This window comes from Cryptococcus depauperatus, chromosome 4 (assembly GCF_001720195.1).
Source record: "Cryptococcus depauperatus CBS 7841 chromosome 4, complete sequence".
In the NCBI taxonomy this organism is placed as follows: Eukaryota; Fungi; Basidiomycota; class Tremellomycetes; order Tremellales; family Cryptococcaceae; genus Cryptococcus; species Cryptococcus depauperatus.
The window spans coordinates 1,161,027-1,180,019 of NC_089471.1; the positions used below are offsets into that span (position 1 = coordinate 1,161,027).

General features: G+C 43.5%; 9 protein-coding genes across 9 annotated transcripts; 7 read left to right on the top strand and 2 right to left on the bottom strand.

Moving 5' to 3' along the window:
- Positions 1-265: 265 nt before the first annotated feature.
- On the top strand, positions 266-1,748 carry L203_103764 (uncharacterized protein; the record flags this gene model as incomplete). Its single annotated transcript, XM_066213156.1, has 3 exons — positions 266-287; positions 351-799; positions 846-1,748. The coding sequence occupies 3 exons, from the start codon at positions 266-268 to the stop codon at positions 1,746-1,748; spliced, it is 1,374 nt and encodes a 457-aa protein (XP_066069253.1).
- A 314-nt stretch (positions 1,749-2,062) lies between these two features.
- Positions 2,063-3,394, top strand: L203_103765 (uncharacterized protein; the record flags this gene model as incomplete). The annotated part of the gene is made up of 5 exons (XM_066213157.1): positions 2,063-2,194; positions 2,269-2,543; positions 2,591-2,693; positions 2,749-3,064; positions 3,117-3,394. 5 exons carry the CDS (start codon positions 2,063-2,065, stop codon positions 3,392-3,394), a joined length of 1,104 nt encoding a protein of 367 aa, XP_066069254.1.
- An 87-nt stretch (positions 3,395-3,481) lies between these two features.
- Positions 3,482-5,016, bottom strand: L203_103766 (uncharacterized protein; the record flags this gene model as incomplete). The annotated part of the gene is made up of 4 exons (XM_066213158.1): positions 3,482-3,585; positions 3,648-3,738; positions 3,792-4,702; positions 4,749-5,016. The coding sequence occupies 4 exons, from the start codon at positions 5,014-5,016 to the stop codon at positions 3,482-3,484; spliced, it is 1,374 nt and encodes a 457-aa protein (XP_066069255.1).
- A 376-nt stretch (positions 5,017-5,392) lies between these two features.
- Positions 5,393-6,711, top strand: L203_103767 (ATP-dependent (S)-NAD(P)H-hydrate dehydratase; the record flags this gene model as incomplete). The annotated part of the gene is made up of 7 exons (XM_066213159.1): positions 5,393-5,435; positions 5,486-5,516; positions 5,569-5,673; positions 5,739-5,964; positions 6,012-6,104; positions 6,162-6,436; positions 6,492-6,711. 7 exons carry the CDS (start codon positions 5,393-5,395, stop codon positions 6,709-6,711), a joined length of 993 nt encoding a protein of 330 aa, XP_066069256.1.
- A 65-nt stretch (positions 6,712-6,776) lies between these two features.
- On the bottom strand, positions 6,777-7,675 carry L203_103768 (ubiquitin-like protein 5; the record flags this gene model as incomplete). Its single annotated transcript, XM_066213160.1, has 3 exons — positions 6,777-6,794; positions 6,855-7,012; positions 7,063-7,675. The coding sequence occupies 3 exons, from the start codon at positions 7,673-7,675 to the stop codon at positions 6,777-6,779; spliced, it is 789 nt and encodes a 262-aa protein (XP_066069257.1).
- Positions 7,676-8,800: 1,125 nt separating this feature from the next.
- Positions 8,801-10,650, top strand: L203_103769 (uncharacterized protein; the record flags this gene model as incomplete). Its single annotated transcript, XM_066213161.1, has 8 exons — positions 8,801-8,816; positions 8,870-9,038; positions 9,089-9,100; positions 9,146-9,193; positions 9,244-9,277; positions 9,329-9,471; positions 9,519-10,018; positions 10,067-10,650. 8 exons carry the CDS (start codon positions 8,801-8,803, stop codon positions 10,648-10,650), a joined length of 1,506 nt encoding a protein of 501 aa, XP_066069258.1.
- A 231-nt stretch (positions 10,651-10,881) lies between these two features.
- L203_103770 (uncharacterized protein) lies at positions 10,882-14,038 on the top strand (the record flags this gene model as incomplete). The annotated part of the gene is made up of 5 exons (XM_066213162.1): positions 10,882-10,917; positions 10,965-12,107; positions 12,157-12,678; positions 12,727-13,680; positions 13,733-14,038. 5 exons carry the CDS (start codon positions 10,882-10,884, stop codon positions 14,036-14,038), a joined length of 2,961 nt encoding a protein of 986 aa, XP_066069259.1.
- A 310-nt stretch (positions 14,039-14,348) lies between these two features.
- L203_103771 (uncharacterized protein) lies at positions 14,349-15,394 on the top strand (the record flags this gene model as incomplete). The annotated part of the gene is made up of 3 exons (XM_066213163.1): positions 14,349-14,777; positions 14,835-15,059; positions 15,116-15,394. The coding sequence occupies 3 exons, from the start codon at positions 14,349-14,351 to the stop codon at positions 15,392-15,394; spliced, it is 933 nt and encodes a 310-aa protein (XP_066069260.1).
- Positions 15,395-17,341: 1,947 nt separating this feature from the next.
- L203_103772 (uncharacterized protein) lies at positions 17,342-18,488 on the top strand (the record flags this gene model as incomplete). The annotated part of the gene is made up of 3 exons (XM_066213164.1): positions 17,342-17,907; positions 17,964-18,066; positions 18,117-18,488. The coding sequence occupies 3 exons, from the start codon at positions 17,342-17,344 to the stop codon at positions 18,486-18,488; spliced, it is 1,041 nt and encodes a 346-aa protein (XP_066069261.1).
- Positions 18,489-18,993: the final 505 nt, after the last annotated feature.

Consider the following 18,993-nt stretch of genomic DNA (forward strand, 5'->3'; position numbering starts at 1 on the left):
AGAAAAGAAAAGATAAAAAAAATATTACGTTATCATAAAATGGCATTAAATGTTATTGGTGAGATTGGCTGACGAGACTTTTTTTCCAAACATGGAAAAAGTGCACAGACCTCCTTCACCTGTTGTATAAAACTATACGAAATGACATTTTTTCATTTCTCATCTTTTCATTTCCTCTTGTCTTTTTTGTTTTTCATTCTTTTTCTTGCTTGTAGAAAAGTACTTGTCGCTTATACTCGTTCTTCTGCCACTTCATACCACTCTCATGTCCTACAGTGAGCCTATACGTGCGTCCTCACGCATTCGATCCAAGGTGGAATCCACCAGTTCTGTCTCTTATGATAAATCAGCCTCGCCGCTCAGCGACCGCGAAGAAATTGGCCTGTCGTGCCCCAATTCGAGTACCTCCATCATCACTGCATCATACAACATCACTCCTACCTTAATGGATGTCCATCCCACTGTACTTCGGTACCTTGGTGGGCTTCAGCCACCGGCTATTCCTCCATGGCGCGATGCCGGCCACTATACGGACTGGGTGCCAAAATGGTGGGATGACGATCAGAGCGAACAATGTAAAGCTTGTGCCATTGACAAGAAGAGTGAAAACGAGTGGGATTTTTTAGAAGCTCCATGGTTGGACAAACACAAGAGTAAGATGTCGGGCAGAAGGAGGTTTACGACTGCTCAATTGCAAATGCTTGAAGTACAGTGGAGCATTTCTCAGAGTCCAAACAAGGCAGAAAGACAGAGGATAGCCATGTGGATGGGTACCAGGACAAAGCATGTGAATATTTGGGTATGTCACTGCTATGCCTGACTGCTGCGAAACTTATCATGTGTAGTTTCAAAATCGCCGTCAGCATGACAAGAAGCTTCAAACTTTTGGAGAAACCTTTGACTCAACTTGTCTGACAGTAGAAGGTCTTGTTCCGCCTACTCCTGCTATGAGAGTAATCGTCCTTAAAATTACTAGTGGTGAACTCTCTGGTACCAATTGCGCGTCAATGGCAGCAGCGGCATCCGCTCATCAATCTAATCGTCCTCGCCAATCGAGAAAGTCCACCAAGCAACAAGTGGTGCCTCGAGAGCCCAAAGCCAACCTTGCAGATGATTGTCCAACTAGACTATGTCTGCCGAAAACTCAAAAGATCTTGCATCCGCCTCCCATGACAGATAAACGCAAATACGAAGTCGAAGATTATGAACCGATCCGTTCAGTGAAATACCGGCAACTTGAAGGCCGACATATGACCCCGCCGTTGCCTCAACTCCAGTATAATTACAAACAACTCTCTAGGCCCCAAACCACGGCAAATGATTTCGACGTTGAAACTACATATGCTCATACCCAAACTTTCCAACATTCAAAACCATTTGCCAGATCAGTCAAGTTTGATATCCCCACTACAGTTTACAATTCTCTTCATGGTTATAGCCTCGGCTTTTGTCCCAAGGAACGAACGGCCTTGTTTGATCAAGTCTGTACGCCATCTTCATCATCATCATCGACCTCAGACTCTGACTGGTCTATTGATAATGCTCCTCGACCATGTACTGATGAGAACATGGTTGGAGCAGAAAATGTTTTCCTGAAAATGGAAGCTCTTCCGCCGATCCAAGTCTCTCAAGATATCCGACATGGCATTCCACAGACGTATCAACAAGCATTGAAGGATGGCAGCTGGGAAGCAAGAGAGGTTCTTGATGCGGCCGACATCTTGATGGGTATGCAAACCAGGCGATAAGTCGATAGAGACTTGTGTGCAGATATCCATTTTGTATCAATACTTGTCGGCTGACACAGTATCTTGAAATTGTTGTGTCTATAGCTTTTGTTTGTGCTTGTTTAGATTTTTGATTTCATTTGGAAAATGTATGAGAACTTTTTTTTTGGAGTTGAAGAATTCAGGCACGACTATGGCAATGACAAGTGCAAAATGTTGAATTATTAACATTGATTACAATATTCCTAGTTACTTTTCTAAATTATATTTCATCTGTTTCTATATTATATTTGGGCTGATTAGCTATTTTTATATAATTCAACGCATTGCTTATTATGGGGATTTGGACGACTGTTACATTGTGGATACATCAACAAATTTCTGTTGTCTTTCACTCTGGGTTTCCTCTCTTCTTTTGGATACGAACTAGGTGGAATGAGGCGCAGATTCCTGACCAAACCAACAAGGTAAGGTCATATTCATATTTGAAGAGGTCCTATATTTTTATCTTATACTGATTGTAAAACTGCGGCTCTGGTAGGTTGCATTTATCACTGGTGGAAATTCCGGCATTGGTTACGCTATAGCCCTAGCCCTGTACAATGCAGGCGCAACAGTTTATATCGCATGTCGAAATCAAGAAAGTGCCCAAAAGGCTGCGGACGACATTGTTAGAGGCGGAGTGAGGGATGTTGGGAGAACAAAGTATCCCAAGCATGAGCTTAAGGCTAGAGAAAGAAGAGGGAGAGTGGAAATTGTATACTTGGACTTGGCAGACTTCAAAAGCATCGATGCTTGTGTGGTTGATTTTGTCTCGTAAGTGCAACACTATCGACTAGAAGCAAAGATTGACAAGTATTCAGACGAGAAAGCAAGCTGGATCTCTTGTTTTGTAATGCTGGCGTGATGGCTACAAACGAAGGGCTCTACACCAAGCAAGGTTATACCCTCCAATTTGGCACTAATGTAGGTGTTGGTCTCCTATATATGTGAATTTGTGTGTTGAGCATGAAGATCGCAGGTTCTTGGCCACCATCGTCTAATTGAAAAATTGTTGCCTCTCCTTCTTGCTTCTCCCCCAACTTGTCCGTCTCGGGTCATCCTCAGTTCATCTGCCGGGCACTTCTTAGCACCCTATCGCGGCGTTGACTTGCGTTCAGTCATCCGTGATCCATCTGACGTGCAAGCGGCGGATGAAAACCCCAAACGAGGAAAGTATGAAAGAGAAAAGTGGGTAGAATATGGACAAAGTAAATGGGGAAATATTGCCATGGCCAAGTACTTGTATGATACCTATGGAAAAGAAGGACGGCTAATATCTATTGCTGTCCACCCTGGTGAGCGACTACTTGTGTTTACTGAGGTTACAGCTGACGTGTGATGCTGTAGGTTTGGTAGCTACCAATTTAGCCAGTCACCTTCCAATGGCAGCCTGGCTCTTAAGATACTTTTCTATCTCTCGACACTTGATCACTCGCTCATCATCCATAGGCGCTCTTAATCAGCTTTATGCCGCTACTCTGGCCCTTCCGGATGCTTGGTTTCTGAATGGGGAGTATATTGTGCCGTGGCAAACGATTGGTGTTCCTAGGTCAGATTTGAATAATATCGATAACGTGAATAGACTTTGGGAGTGGTGTGACGAACAGCAGAAAAAATATGAATAGATGCAGACAACGAGAGAGCATCGTTGAACCATGTTGGAACAATTTTTGTTGACTGTATCAAAAAGCTTGCATTAAATTGAAAGTACACTATGAATGTGCTTGTACAATGGCTTTAATCCTCTCTGCCAGAACTGCATATACTTTAGCTGCATTATCCAAGCCTTCCTTCGTATTCTCGTCTCGCATATGACCTGCAAAACGATCAAAATTATAAGAAGTAGGACTCGAAGCAAAGTTGAGGTGACATTCTCACCTTCTGGTATTTGCATTGTGAAAGACGGCGCATATTGCTCGAAATGCTCGTGATGGGGCACAGCCATATCCTCTTCCAGAGGCCTACCAATCTGTGCAACTCATTAGCTACTAAATTCCAATTGTGCGGTAAGAAACGATTCACGATAAGAGCGGTGACTTCTGCCCAGGCCCTTGCAGCATTGTTATGTTGATATCCTCCACCGCCCGTCACACAGATTTTTGTATTCCATTGGCGTATCTTTCCCATCATCCATTTCATGCCACCTTGTCTTTCCACTGACCAGTTCCCATACTGACCTACTCTGTCGGCTGGCAGGCCATCGGTACCGAGTTGGACAATAACGTAATCAGGATTCCATGCCTTCTGAATAGGTTGTATACAACGGGTAAAAACGTCTTGATATGTTGAACGCGTTGGGTAGGCAGATAGAGGTATAGATAGTGAAAAAGGAGATTGCGTATCAGGAGACGGTAGCAACGATAAAGGTGTTGGTGGAGGGAAGAAGATGGGAGATGAATGGTGTACTGATAACGTCAATACGTTGGGTGGTTTGGGCAGTAGGCTGTTTTCTGGTATGGGAAAAGGATAGATGGTAGGAGAATGGAAGGCTGCAGCGACTCCATCGCCGTAATGTAAGTCCATGTCCAGATACAGGATCCGTGGCGGTCTCGTCTTGGTCCGCTCACCTTCTTTGACCGGTACAGATATTCTTCCTTCACGACACAGAAGAAGAGCACCTAATACTAGGTCATTAACGTAACAGAAACCTCCAGCTTCTTTTCTCTTGGCATGATGACGACCTCCATCCCAGCAAAGCGCCCAATCAGTTTTGTCTTGAGCTAGTAGACGGCAAGCTGTGGATGTTGCAGAAGCTACAAGGCAGATATAGGATGGTAATGAAGGGAAGAGAGGGTTATCGTAGGATAGATTATACGATTCTGTACGCTTTATCATGCGCGGTGAGGAGGAAGTTGAAGAGGTCGATGAAGCAGAAGATGGTGGGCGATCAGAGTCATTCAGGAAGTTATTCACATCGGCTTTCAAGAGTTGCTCTGCAAATTTCAATCGATGTTCTTCCACACAGCAACATCATCTCACCAATATATAGCTTGTCGTGATATCTTAATAAACTTGCCTTCGTCCCCAGGCTTGTATCCGGCTTTCTTACTATGGCTTTTCTTTCGTTACTCCCATTTGCAAGGCCTGTCAAGACTTGTGACGGTTGCTTTTGTCCATAGTGGTCAAATTTTTGGGTGTTCATACTCTCTTCCTCTTCCATATTATTCTCTCCATCCTTTTCGAGCTTTGCCTCGTCATACTGACTAAAATCCAGCATTCCCAGAGAGTGGATGAGGCCATGGACCATATTTGATCTGCCAATATTCGACGGCAACTCATCCGAAAAGCGTTGAAGAGAGGATGACCAGATATAGCTGACCCTTGGACATCCTATAGAATTAGACATTTATTTTTTCAACTTACCTTGGAATGAAGATACTTTCTTAAAACTTTGGAACAAATTCAACATTTTGTAACCAAACACATGGAAACATAAGGTGGAGGTAGGTAAGCGGCCATGTCCGTCTCTTTTCCTGATGACATCATCAATCTCCATCAACCACATTTAGCAAAGTATTGTGACCATTTGCTGAATTATCTTTGTAATTGTGTTTAAACCAAAAAAGCGACAATTTACAATGGCTTCAAGACAACATTTCCATCTTTTGTCTCTTGTCAGAAGCATGATTCCTCCTCTACATCCCAAGCTACACAAGGGTCAAGCAGGTCTGGCAGATTCATCTGTTATGTTGATAGTACTAACGAGTTCTATACAGGTAGGATTGGCGTCATGGGTGGCTCAGGCGAGTGAGATTATTTGAATTGAAGAAGGCGAGGACTTAACTGACAACTGTCAAAGCTACTCGGGAGCACCCTACTTCTCAGCTATGGGAGCTATGAGATTTGGAGCTGATTTGGCTCATGTGATTTGTGAACCTTCTGCTGGAGCAGTCATCAAGACTTAGTGAGAGACATATTCGCACGCCAAGCTGGTTCAAGGAAGTAAATGAAGCTCATGATACATAACAGTTCTCCAGACTTGATTGTCCATACTATTCTGGATCCTAAACGATCAAAAGACGACATTAGAGAGGCTCTCAAGGGTATTATGTCTCGGCTTCATGTCCTTATCATCGGACCTGGACTTGGTAGAGATGATCATATGCAGAGCTGTGCCAGGATTGCGTTTGAGCTGGCGAAAGATATAGAACAAATGGGGGTGGTAGTGGATGCTGACGGTTTGTGGCTTGTTCAGGTGAGCTTTGGTTTGGATCAATATATAGCTAATACAAACTATTGTAGAACGAGCCAGAAGTCGTTCAAGACTGGCCTGGTGTGCCCAGAATTATTCTTACCCCCAATGTCATGGAATTCAAACGTCTCTGCGAGACCATGGTATGTAACTTTGGGGTGTCTACATTGGCTGATCATGTATACCACCATATTTGCCAGAATATCGACCCCGGCTCCTCTCCTCAAAGTCTCTGCCCCAAACTTGCAGCTGCATTAGGTAACGCAACCATCATTCAAAAAGGTCCCACCGATATCATCTCCAATGGTATTCCAATTCCTCCTGTTCTGCTTCTTAATGAGAAGGAAAAGAAGGAAATACTAGAAGTTAGTGTGGAGGGAGGATTGAAGAGGGTTGGTGGGCAAGGCGACATATTGAGCGGAAGCACTGGCGTCTTACTGGCTTGGGGTAGTGAGTGGGTAAAGGGCACATATGAGTGAGATTTTGTCCTCGTCGATTACTGTTGTAATCAAAGCTGATTGTGATAAAAGACATGTCGGCCACCCTCCTCCTGAAAACAAATCCATCGCCGACAACGTTCCCCTTATAGCAGCATATGGCGCTTCCACCTTCAATCGTACTATATCCAATCACGGGTTCGCCAAGAAAGGAAGGAGTATGGTGACTGGTGACCTTGTTGAGATGATTGGCTCTGTTTATGAGGAGGTGTTTGGTAAGCCAGTAGAGACAGAGGGTAGAGGAAAGCTATGAATTTACAAACAAAAGTTGTTCAGCAGATACAAGGAAATTACATGCCATATTATATTATGTATCACTTAGTACATCTCCAGACTCTTGATAAACACAATCAGCATCAATAGTATAATCTATACATCTATTACAGAAACACTCACCATCCCATCATTTATTTCATAATCTTGCAACGTCACATGGTCTTTAAACGCAGTATACCATTTCTTTAACTGGATTTTTTGAGCCGATGTACCAATCTGTGCTGCAATGAGACGCTTCAGATCACCAACAGTATCTGTTGGAAGGCATTTGACGCGGACTGAGTATTTCAATCAGTAAAAGAAGTAGGACTCGTGAAGCACGACTTGCCTTTTCGTCCTAAACGATCGTTTGCAATAACCTCAATCAATCTCAACGAAGCGGCGCTTGGGACAGCAGCTGGTCTTGGAGGAGGCGCACTCGTATCGACTTCCGCTTTGGGTCCTCGAGGGGGCTGCCTTACGTCACGGTCATCGCGATCTTTCTTATCATCTCTTTCTCTCCTATCTCTATCCCGCTTATAGTCATCCCTATCCCTGTTTCGTCTCGAATAATCATTTCTATCCCTCTCCCTTCCGTGATGATCATCCTTATCTTTTTCTCGCTTTTGCTCTCCATAATCATCCCTATTATCTCCCTTAACACCATATCTATCCAGCGGATCTCCGGTCCGTTTAAAGCTTCCCATAGAAGAACTTGCTACGTTCCCCATCGTATTTCGCACGCCCTGCTCCCTTGTCCCTCCAAAACGCTTTGGTACTTCACCTCTTTCTCGTGCTTCAGCGCGCTCTTTGGCAGAAAGTTCTTCAGGTTGAGAATTGCGGCCACGAGAACCCATGGATGAAGAAGACTTTTTGTAAAATGAGAGTTCTCGAGGTTTTTTCTCCTTGCGAGGGGGAGGAGACGCAGAACGAGAACGACGAGGTGATAACGAGCGTGGCATGGTTTTGAGTTGATGAATAGAATAAAAGATGTAAAGTAAAAATGATTACCATGCTATTCATTGCATTTAAAACCCTTTCGGCTTAAATGGGAAACGCAGATAATTCTACACGACTTGGCATAAATGAACCAAACAAAAAAGTTGTTTATCAATGATTATGTAATGATTACTTGCTTTATAAAATGCTCAACATTCACTTAATTCTTTTTGTAGTTTGAGTTATTGTTCATATCTTCATTACAGCTCCTGAACCTGCTTTTTGTACTGTTGGCGATCTCAACATTATATCAAAGGGAAAACTAATCATTCTCCCGCTTATTCTCTACTATTCTAGCCTTCCCAAAGCATTACTGCCCTTGTCCTCTTCTGATTCTTAACAAAAAATTTGAGATGTCTTTTGCAGATGGTGTACATTGTGTAGCTGTCTTGCTTGAGGCTTTGGAGCCTTGTTTTTAACTCACAGCCAATGTAAGAGTACTACTTTGAGCGTCTTCGATGAGCAAGCAACTCACTGGATATCCATCACATTATTGGCGAGTTTTCAAGACTGATTGCCCTGTCTCGTTGTTGTCAATAAATCGGTAAGACCCTTTCACGAAAGTAGTCGTTGTGTCCTCATCAAGTCCAATTTTTAGTTATCATGAAAAAAAGAAAAGAGTATGGCCAAGTCGTCCCAGGACCAGTTCCACGACAGAATTGGATACTTTTTAAAAGCAGGTTCCACCTGCACACCATGACAAGGCATTACGATTACCTGGAGGAGATAATTCAACTGCCAGAATGTTGGGATGAAGCAGGAAAATCCTTCGGTCTGTCATAGCCCCACAGAGCGCCGTACCCCTATCATTTCTGTTATAATATGACATTAAGATACAGGCAAGCCTATCACATCCAACCGTAATACTCATTTGAGCTTTGATTCAAGTTATAACAGCGATGTTGCCTGTATATATAGTATTTTGAGTATAGGACATGAATTTGATGTAAAAATGCACCTAATCTCCAGACACCATTGGTGATAACGAAATGCCACGTAATTCTTTATGCTCTTCCTATACCCAAGATACATTTGTTTTATTACTTTTCTCTTGATAATTACTTTTTAAAACCAACATTTTGATCAAAATGGAATTGATTGACAGTGAGAGCCATTATAATACAACCAAAACATCTTCTCTAACCGTTCCCGTACAGGTCTTGCTAAGCAGGCTTCCCAAATCACAATGTACGACGTCAAGTCGTACTATACACAAGCCAAGAACGCTATTCTCAATGTTAGCGAGATGGAGGCCAAGGTCAAAGAGGCCACCAATGATGATCCATGGGGAGCATCGTCAACATTAATGCAGCAGATTGCAGATGGGTCAGTTGCGGTTGGGCATCATAGTATAGGCGCTAACCCGCGTTGGGCAGAACTCATAGCTTGTGGGAATGACGGATTTTTTGTTGAAACTTGGCTGACAGTCGTAGTTCCCATTTCAATGAGATTATGCCTACTATATATTCTCGCTTCATGGAGTAAGCATGGTTTGTTTAATACAAAGTATCAGTTGCTAATCCCTATATAGAAAAGAAGCACGTGAATGGCGGCAGATTTACAAGGTATTCTGATTCATCTCTAGGCTTACCAAACATGCTGATTACCATGTGGAGGCACTTACTCTGCTCGAATTTCTTGTCAAAAATGGTTCAGAACGTGTGGTGGACGATGCCCGCGCCCATGTTTCAACCATCAAAATGCTCCGTAGCTTTCATTACATTGATGACAAGGGCAAAGATCAGGGAATCAATGGCAAGTAATATCCTGTTCACATCTGTGCTCTAGCTCAAAATCAACAGTGAGAAATCGGGCCTCAGAGATTGCTCTACTTCTTTCAGATGTTGAAAAAATCCGTGCCGAGCGTCGTAAGGCTCGCGCAAATAAGAACAAATATCAAGGTGTCGGTAATGATGGATCAAACTTTGCGACTGCCGCAGGAGGTCGATATGGCGGGTTTGGTAGTGATTCTTTGGGTGACGGAAGCCCTAGATTTGGCGGAGACAGTGGGGAATATGAAGCCAACGATTACAGGTCTTCTCTCAGAAGTTTCAGAGACACTTCATCACAACAGCTGCAATACGAGGAGTACGAGGGCGCCGATGATTTCGATGAACCGCCAAGAAGGACAACTTCCATCTCTCACAAGACCAGTTCTCGAACCGGTGCGACTGTTCCACCCAAGACTGTTTCTAAAGATAAAAAGGTAGAAAATGTTAAAGAAGTCAACCTTTTCGACTTTGACGACGAGCCTGTGTCATCACTTGCTCCAGCGATTACCAATGCAGCACCAGTAGCTGCTGACGGTGAGCTTTACTACGGTGCTTTCTTGACAATGGCTGATAACGTCCTAGACGATTTTGATGACTTTCAATCAGCTGTTTCTGGTCCAAGCGCTGTTCCTTCCGCTGCTCTTGCGGCACCTAAACCTACCAGTAACAATGTTTTTGACCTTCTCAACTCTACTGCCCCTCTCGCTCCCTCTACTACTCTTCAACAAGCAACACTCGCTACCAACCCAGTAGCGTCACCACCGATCTCTACTACCTCCGCTCCCAACTATGGCGGTTTTACCACGTCTTTTTCCTCCTCCTCCGCTACTCCCTCTTTAGCCACTGCAAAAAACTCCAGATCCCATTTGTCCTCTCAATCTTCTACAACCACTCCAGCTGCCCTCTCTCCTAAACCTACTGGAGGCAGTGCTACTTTTGACGACCTACTTGCCTCGTCTCTTTCGTCTATCGGAAAGCCCATGGCTCAACAAAAACCCTTGTCAGGCAAAACAATCAAGGATTTGGAGAAGGAAAAGATCAACAACACACTCTGGGGATCTGTTCCCCTCCCCTCTGCTGGACCAGGGAACAGCGGAGACAAAGCACCTTCTCAGCCTCAGGCTCCTGCCAAACCAGGTGGAGGTTTTGGCGATTTATTGCTATAAAGCTTGCATGCTCGACAAAGTGATATTTTATTTGTAGAAACTTTTGTGACTGACCAAATGCATGTGCATTGTAGAAATATGCATGAAAGTAGAAGTTGTATAGGCCAGTTAGGCTCGTTCAAATGAGATTGGAACGTTAGGCGCATGCAGTTACGTAATACATCAAAATCTATTTTATAATTTCTAAAATATTTGAGACAATTATCTTTCTTTCATTCAAAAGTCCAAAAGATGGTCAAATCGTATTTGAGGCATGGTCCAACGCAGGCAGGTAGAAATTTCCTTCTTCTATCTTATACTAACCATATTTGTAGGTGTTTGGTGTTATATGTTCACCCACCGCAAACTCTGCTTACAACGGTCGACTGGCCTTTGTCCCAGGATGGGAAGATGTGCTCGTATGGGACGTTAAGAAAGGACAGATGGTGTCAATGTGGCATTCAGCCGGCATCACCTCTCCCGTCACATACCTCATTCCAGCACCCACCCCCTTCACTTCCACCTCAACTATCCCTGTTACATTTGCAGTTTCTTACCAGGACGGTTCCATCCGTCTTTGGTCTTATCACCCAGCCATACCTGATGTCGAGGCTACGGAGGTGGTGGCTTTTAATGGCCACAAAAAGGGTATCACAAACATGGTTTGGGATCTTGATGGTTCTCGACTTGCCTCAGGAGGCAGTGAAGGAGAGATTGTTGTTTGGGACCGTATAGGCGAAGTGGGTTTATTCCGTCTCAAAGGTCACCGCGCATCTATCACCGGCCTTGCGTTTATTCCTCACCCAAGAGGAGGTCACCCTGGATGGCTTGTCTCAACTAGTCGAGACACCTACCTCAAGATTTGGGATCTCGGAACTCAGCACTGTATACAGACCATTGTGGTAGGCAAGAGCGAAGTGACCAGTCTCGCTGTCAACGATGAGCCTATCAATCCACAAGTTGCTGAAGAAGAAGGTGATGAGAAAGAAATGAGAGTTAATGGTCGATGGATCGTCGTCACTGGAAGTGGAGATGGTGAAGTCAAGGTGTGGACTATTGAGAAATCGGTCTTAGCCTGTGGATTAGTTGAAAACGAAAGAGGCGAACTTCCTTCCGTTGTCCAACCACTCTGTGCGCTGCCGCTTCCGTCTTTAGCCTATCCCGTTTCACAGATTAGCTGGCACCCTACTTTACCTCTTCTGACACTTCAAACTTCTGAAAGAGGAGTGATTGTCTTACGACTTCGAACAGAGGAAGAATTGAGTGCTAAGAGGGCTAGGAGGAAAAAGAGGGAAAGAGAAAAGAAGAGGAAGAACGATCATAAAGGCAAGGAAGACAATAAGCATGCTGAAGTAGATGAAGAACCCATCGAATGGAAAGACAGGATGGCTGTTTGGTGTGCCGTCAGGACTAATGCCAAAGTCAAAAGCTTTGCTTTCGCTGACGAAAATGCTTCATCCATTAAGGGTGGTATCTCAGTGAGTTCTGTGCTTTATTGTTCAATGGCCATAGCTAACTACGAGAAAGCTTTTGTTGGCTCTCTCAAATAACTCTCTAGAGTCATATACCATTCCTACACCTCAACGCAAATCCAAACTTTTCGATGGGTCGTCCTCCGAACCCACAAAGACACATTCTATTGAGTTGCAAGGCCATCGTCAGGACATTCGTACCATCTCCATTTCTTCCGATAGCCAAGTAATTGCTTCCGCATCTAGTGGAACTTTGAAAATTTGGAATGTGAGGACAACTGCTTGCATTAGAACGATGGAGTGTAGCTATGCACTCTGCTCAACCTTTCTCCCTGGAGATCGCCACGTCGTGGTAGGTACCAAGTCGGGCGAACTAATTCTTTATGATGTTGCTGCCTCGTCTATAATCAAATCTTATACGGCCCACTCTGGCCCTATATGGAGTATCAGTGTACGACCAGATGGAAGAGGTCTGGTGACAGGAAGTGCAGACAAAGATGTCAAGTTTTGGGACTTTGAGATGAAGGAAAATGGAGAAGGTGAGAGAGTTGTCAGCCGTTTAGGTGTAGAGACTGTAGTAGGTCCCTCCAAAGTTCTCAGTACGCTCGGGCTTACAACCAAACAGTACAAGACCAAGGCACTGGCCTTGGTTCATACAAGGACGCTAAAAATGACTGACGATGTTCTTTCGCTCAAATTTTCTCCTAACGGTCGCTTTCTCGCTCTCTCTCTTCTAGATTCCACTGTTAAAATATTTTTCTCAGATACACTCAAATTTTTCCTGTCTCTCTATGGCCATAAACTGCCTGTACTTGCACTTGACATTTCCAGCGATTCCAAGTTAATCGTGACTTGTTCGGCAGACAAGAATGTTAAAATTTGGGGCATGGATTTTGGTGATTGTCATAAAAGCATCTTTGCGCACGATGATGCTGTCATGGGCGTATCCTTTGAAAAGGAGGCTGGTAGCCATAATTTTTGGACCGTGGGCAAAGACACCATGGTTAAATATTGGGATGGCGATAAGTTTGAGCTTATCCAGAAACTTGAGGGTCACCATGGCGAGATTTGGGCAATTGCGACTTCTTGGAATTCTCAATTTGTTGTCACAGGCTCGCACGACAAGTCTATTCGGATATGGGAGAAGACTGATGAGCCCCTGTTCCTCGAGGAAGAACGCGAGAAGGAATTTGAGGCATTGTATGAATCCAATGTTGCCGATTCGCTCAACAAGGATACTGGTGAAGGCGATGAAGGAGTCGATGAAGTGGAAGCAGTTCAGAAGCAGACTGCAGAAACCTTGATTTCGGGCGAAAAGATTATGGAAGCTCTTGAACTTGCCGATGCCGATCGACAGGCTGTGCATCAATGGGAAGAGGAAAAGGCTCGTTCCGGGATAGATATTCCTCGTCCATCTAGGAGTGCTGAGCTAATCGCACGAGGTGATTTGGAGCCGGAACAACACGTGTTAAAAGTTGTCAAGAGCATTCCCGTGGCGAATATGGAAGATGCGTTGCTAGTGTTGCCATTCAGAATGGTAATTAGTTTGATGGGCTACTTGGACGAATGGGCTGTGCAGGTAAGTTGATCATTATTGAAACTTGGCAGTGTCTAATGGAATGGTACGAAAGGGTAAAGACGTGATACTTACATCTCGTATACTCTTATTCTTGCTACGAACCCACTCTGCTCAGATAACTTCCAACCGCATCATGCGAACACCTCTCCTAACTCTGCGGCACCATCTACGGGCAGCTCTCTCACAACAACGAGACGTGATGGGCTATAACTTGGCTGCGCTCAAATTTCTCAAGGAACGCTGGGAAAGTGAAAGAGTTGCAGGACTCTATGAAACAGAAGGTATGGATGAGGAGGCAGTTAAGAAGAGGCTGGAGGAAGGAAGAGGTAAGAGGAAAAGGATCAACGTCAGAGTTTAGGACCGATAAGAGAAATCAAATCCTAGTCAATGTACCACCTTGCCTTTGAAACAGTTTGTGTCAATCCCCGATGGTTGATAAGATTTTTGTATTCTTTCAATTCATTGGAAAGTGTTCCTGGACGAAGCCTTCTCTTTCGAACATCCCTTGACGATCTCTTTTTCAAACATCCTTTGTTCCAAGCAACTTCAGAAGTGACTCAAATCCACTTTGGTCTCTTTATAGCTATAAAAGATTCTGTTTTGCCACTTTACAGTGACGAAAGATTGATCATCACCAAACACAAAGTGCAAACCTCACAGATATAACTATGTCAACTGAACACGACTCTTCTTTTGTCAAAGCCCAAACGGCCCTTGACAATCTTATCATACGATCAAATCAAGGTATGAGGGAATGCAAGAGAGAGTACAATGTCTCTGGCTACATTCTGGCCATCGTCAAAGAAGGCTCGAATGAGCAATGCAATCGGGTATCAAGTACATTCGGCATAGATGGTAGTGAAAAGATACAGAAAGAAACTTTTTTCCCTCTCCTGTTTGCAACAAAGTTACTCACTACTATCGTCCTCGGTAAGATCCTGCGTCAAGCAGGTTTCACTTTTGAAACTCCTATCGGCGAAATGCTCAACACCCATCCCGGGCTTAATGAGCATATCAAGAAATGGACTTGCTACGATATTTGTCGAGATAGAGTAGCTGGATGTGAAGTCTCTCCTGAGATGACTGATGAAGACATTGTGAGTGGTGTTGGGTGATTTTTGGAAACGACACTGAACGGCTTGACCATTTTCTAGGTAAGAACTCTTCAATCTGGATCCAATGGAACCCGATCTAATGCACCTTGGGCTCTTTTATCTGTCTTGATCTCTCATCTGACCGGTAAATCTCTGGAAGAAAACATGCAGAAAGAACTATTTGAACCCCTCAAGACACAATGGTCCAAATTCGATTCCTCTAAGAACAATGTAGCCCCAGGGTTGAAAGCCGCAGAAGGCGTCGTAGTCTCAGGAAGGGACATGGTAAGTTTTTGTTGAGTTTACAGTCCAGAAAAAGAACGAATCTGAATGAGAAACAGGCGAGGATCCTCAAAGCCCTTCCCACCTTCCTTGAGTATCCTTCAATTCTTCCCATGACAGCTGCAACATTTGAGAACATCTCTGTCTTTGAGGTTGAGTCCGTAAAAGATGGATACCAGTCACTAGTGGTGGATTGCCCTAGCCTCAATAAAAGATTTGCCATTCTTAGCAACGGAACAGAGGCCGAGAAGGGTAAAGCTTTCTTGAATGATGCCAAAGAGGTTATTCTCAAGATTTTTGTTGAAGAAAACAACGCTGCTTCAACAATACAGATGTAGATATATAGCTGCCTGAGTAACTGTTGAAGAAGCTTGTGCCATGTCTCGACTCCATGGATCGCGAATGTAAACTATGATGAATTTTTCAACCGTCTTGGAATGGCATGAATGCTCTTTGTACAGCTGCTTCATGCTAAGAATCTCTTGTGTGTCGTTGGATTTGACTTTTTTTTTACCAGTCTTTTGTACCTTTATGCCGATCTTGTATCAGGATTAAGGCAAGGATAGGACTGGGACTGGAAATCCCTGTGACGGGATAAGCTTCACTGAGGATAACCTAGCTAAAATAGACAAAGGCAGGCCTTGTGCTATTCTCTAGGGATTGTTCATACCATTATGCCTCTCAGGCATGCACTGTATCCTCAACTCTCTTGATTTTTCCCTGTTTGAGAGGCCGAAGAGGGAGGACTAGTATCTATCATCCTAACAGTGATCATGTATCTGATTAGTCCGATTACTTGGAATAAATAAACGAACAATGAACGAACCTTTGCTACATTCATCCTTGACCAGTTCATTCTGAGTAGCAAGGACCAAGGAAATAATCGTCCATGTCTTTCCCAGACCCATTTCATCTGTAACAGTTCCTCCCCTTCCTAACTCTAGTAATTCAGATTGGGGGAATCTTGGTATCAACATTCAACCAACAATAACTTTTGCCAGATTGATCCTTTTGCCTTGTACAAAATTGAATTACCGGATTTCCTGGTCTGGTAATGAGTTTAGAGTTCCTTGAAGATCCGTTCGTTGAAGAGCTTGAGATTAGCGTGAAGAAATATCCACGAGAAGTTGACCATTGGCAGTACTTAGTGAGGAAATATAGAGAGAAGAAGTGGACACCTCCATGTCCTCAGGAGGTGGCTTTTTATAAAGGTTGTGAATAATTGAGAAAGGTCTGGATTAAAAAGACATGATCGAATTGAACCAGCCATAGTCTTGTCTGCTTACTTCAAACCATTGTCTTCTTTGATCGATATTTCCAGTGTTGCCCTTATAGTTTCCTCCCCTTGCTCTGTCGACCGTGTGTTGCTACAAGAGAGATGTTCTTCTCTTGCCTCAAATTACGATCAATCGGAAAGTAGACCTATTATGCTATAGTAAGTAACTGGGCTGAGTCAAGTTCTAATTCAAGGCTTTTGCACATAGAACAACGATGAAAATAGAGACGTCACTGTGTTTGTATGAGTATATACTGTCTGGCACATAGAAACGAGTTGTTCCTCCATAGTTAGTTTGTTGAAGGCTGCATGGTCAGCCAATATTTTGATGAGCAAAGCACTGCAGAGATGTTATTTATGTGCATTGACTTGGCCGGGTTGGCGGCGACAGTCTGGGGAATGTAATCCACTTGGGTACATCTTGCATTAATGGCCGCCTTGTAATTTTGATGAGCATAGCTATTTGAGAGTTTACCCATAAAAGTCCATTCTTAATGCTGGTTTTGAGCGCATTTGGATCATAAGGTTTGTCTGATTGGCGCTGCCTACCATGCTGTCATAATACTAAATTTCCACGACATCAGAACGAGATGTTGGGGGATACTGCATATGAGCTTTGGCTTACCATGTAATATTTCATACACTGCTTTACTTCATGCTGCTCCAAATTTTGATTTAAACCTACACCGTTGTTCTCATTCTGAAAACAGTGTGTCTTGAGGTTTCATGAGGTTTCATGAGGACCTGATAGGAAGTTAACAGGACAAAGGTATCAGTTTGGCCCATGCAGTAAGCGGCCGTCGTTGAAGAGGCCCAGTTAGATTGGCCTTCCAGAAAAAAAGACGAGAATGAAAAGATGATATAGAAACATTCAAGTTGATGTGAGTAGTGGAAATCATGTCACGTGATTCAAGGAGATTCTGTTATTCTATTTTGTTGTTACAATCATCATTTAGAACAGTTACTGTTGTCATGATCTTATTTCCTTATCTTTAGAATTTGACTCTTCATGTCATCGCCGGTAACTTCTGGACTTTCTGCTCCCTCCTCTTCCTTTCCTTTGCCTCAGGAAGAAGAGGAACATCTCGCTATCTCGGAACGCAAAGACACATCCTCTGTGTGGGCGATCAAAGTACCCAACTTTCTTCTCAAACGTTGGGAAGCTGTCGAAGATTCTGGCGTAGAGCTAGGTCGGCTGGTTATCGACAACTCTACAACCCCGCCTCATATTACCCTCAAATTATCACATCCCGACGACTCTGCAGAAGGCTCCAGAGCTAAAAAGGCAAAGTACGATACTCAGGATATACCCGATGAATTCAGCGTACATATTCCCGAGGAGCGCTCAAGAAATACATTTCTCTTTTCAGAGGTGAAAAAATTGTATGACAAAGGTAATGAAAGTGGGCAAGCAGGGAGCGTACCTAGGGATGCCTGGGGGAAGAGAAGACGAGATAAAGCAAATCCCAAGTTGCTGGCTAGAGTCGATCATGAGGGACATGTTCAACCTATGAGAAACCAAAAATATCTAGCTTTGCTCAAAGAACGGATGAACGAGGCTGAGCAATCCAAGCGGTATGCTTTCACAATTGGTTATCTGCTATCATTCATGTTTATAACCCTCATCGCAGTCCTGTCATACGTATGGAAGACACAGGTTTGTCCCAAGCAGAGCAAAATCAGCTAGCCAGTGGTTTCCGAATTGCAAATTCTACTTTTGGCCGCAATATGATTGTAGGTCCATTTTTTTTCGTCTTTTAGAGTCATTGTTAACCTGTAATCAGATTTCGTCCAAGCAGACTGGGGAACGCTTCGCTCGTCTCGAACGAAACGAACTTACAGACAGAATATTCCAGTGTTTCCGAGATCATCCATACTGGTCCCTTGCGGCTCTGAAACAAACTCTCGAGCAGCCTGATGCTTGGCTTCGTGAAGTTATGCGGGATGTAGCTGAGCAGGTGAAAGAGGGAAAATACATAGGATACTGGCAGCTCAAAAAAGAATGGAGGGAAGACGCTTGGAAAGGTCCTGAAGGTCAGGAAGTTAAAGGCGAGGTACAGCGGGACGTAAAGAACGAAATCAAAGAGGAAAAGGATGTAAAAACCGAGATAGATGACAACGAAGAAGAAGATGATGATTTGGAGGAGGTCATGTAATATGAATGTGCTGGAAAACATACTTCCGCGTATTTCACTTGACTCTGATTGTTGCTCTTTAGTGTTCTAGTTGCACAGAGTGAGACATCTGATTCAATGATGGCCTAGATGGTAAGTTTTGCAGTAGCGTTAGATATAGAATAGCTACAATAGATCGATTAAAGGATTAGGTTCTAATCGAATCACACTCTGCTGTTGGTATACGTTGCACTCAATAACAGTCTAATGCTCTTGCTCAAACATCAACAGATTCTGGAAGAACATTCTCTGTTAGACGAATGCTATTCGTGATCATCCACTCAACTTTACCAAGAGTATTCTTGCATCTTATATACAAGTAGACAACAATATACTTGTTGATTGATGACTAATGAACATGGGCCATTCCTAAATGACTGGACTGCAGGAGGGCGGGACAGAATAAGTATGATTATAGAAAAGCCATAAATATTTATCATGCGTATTTATATTATTAAGATAGGCACATTATTGTGCAACATATGCC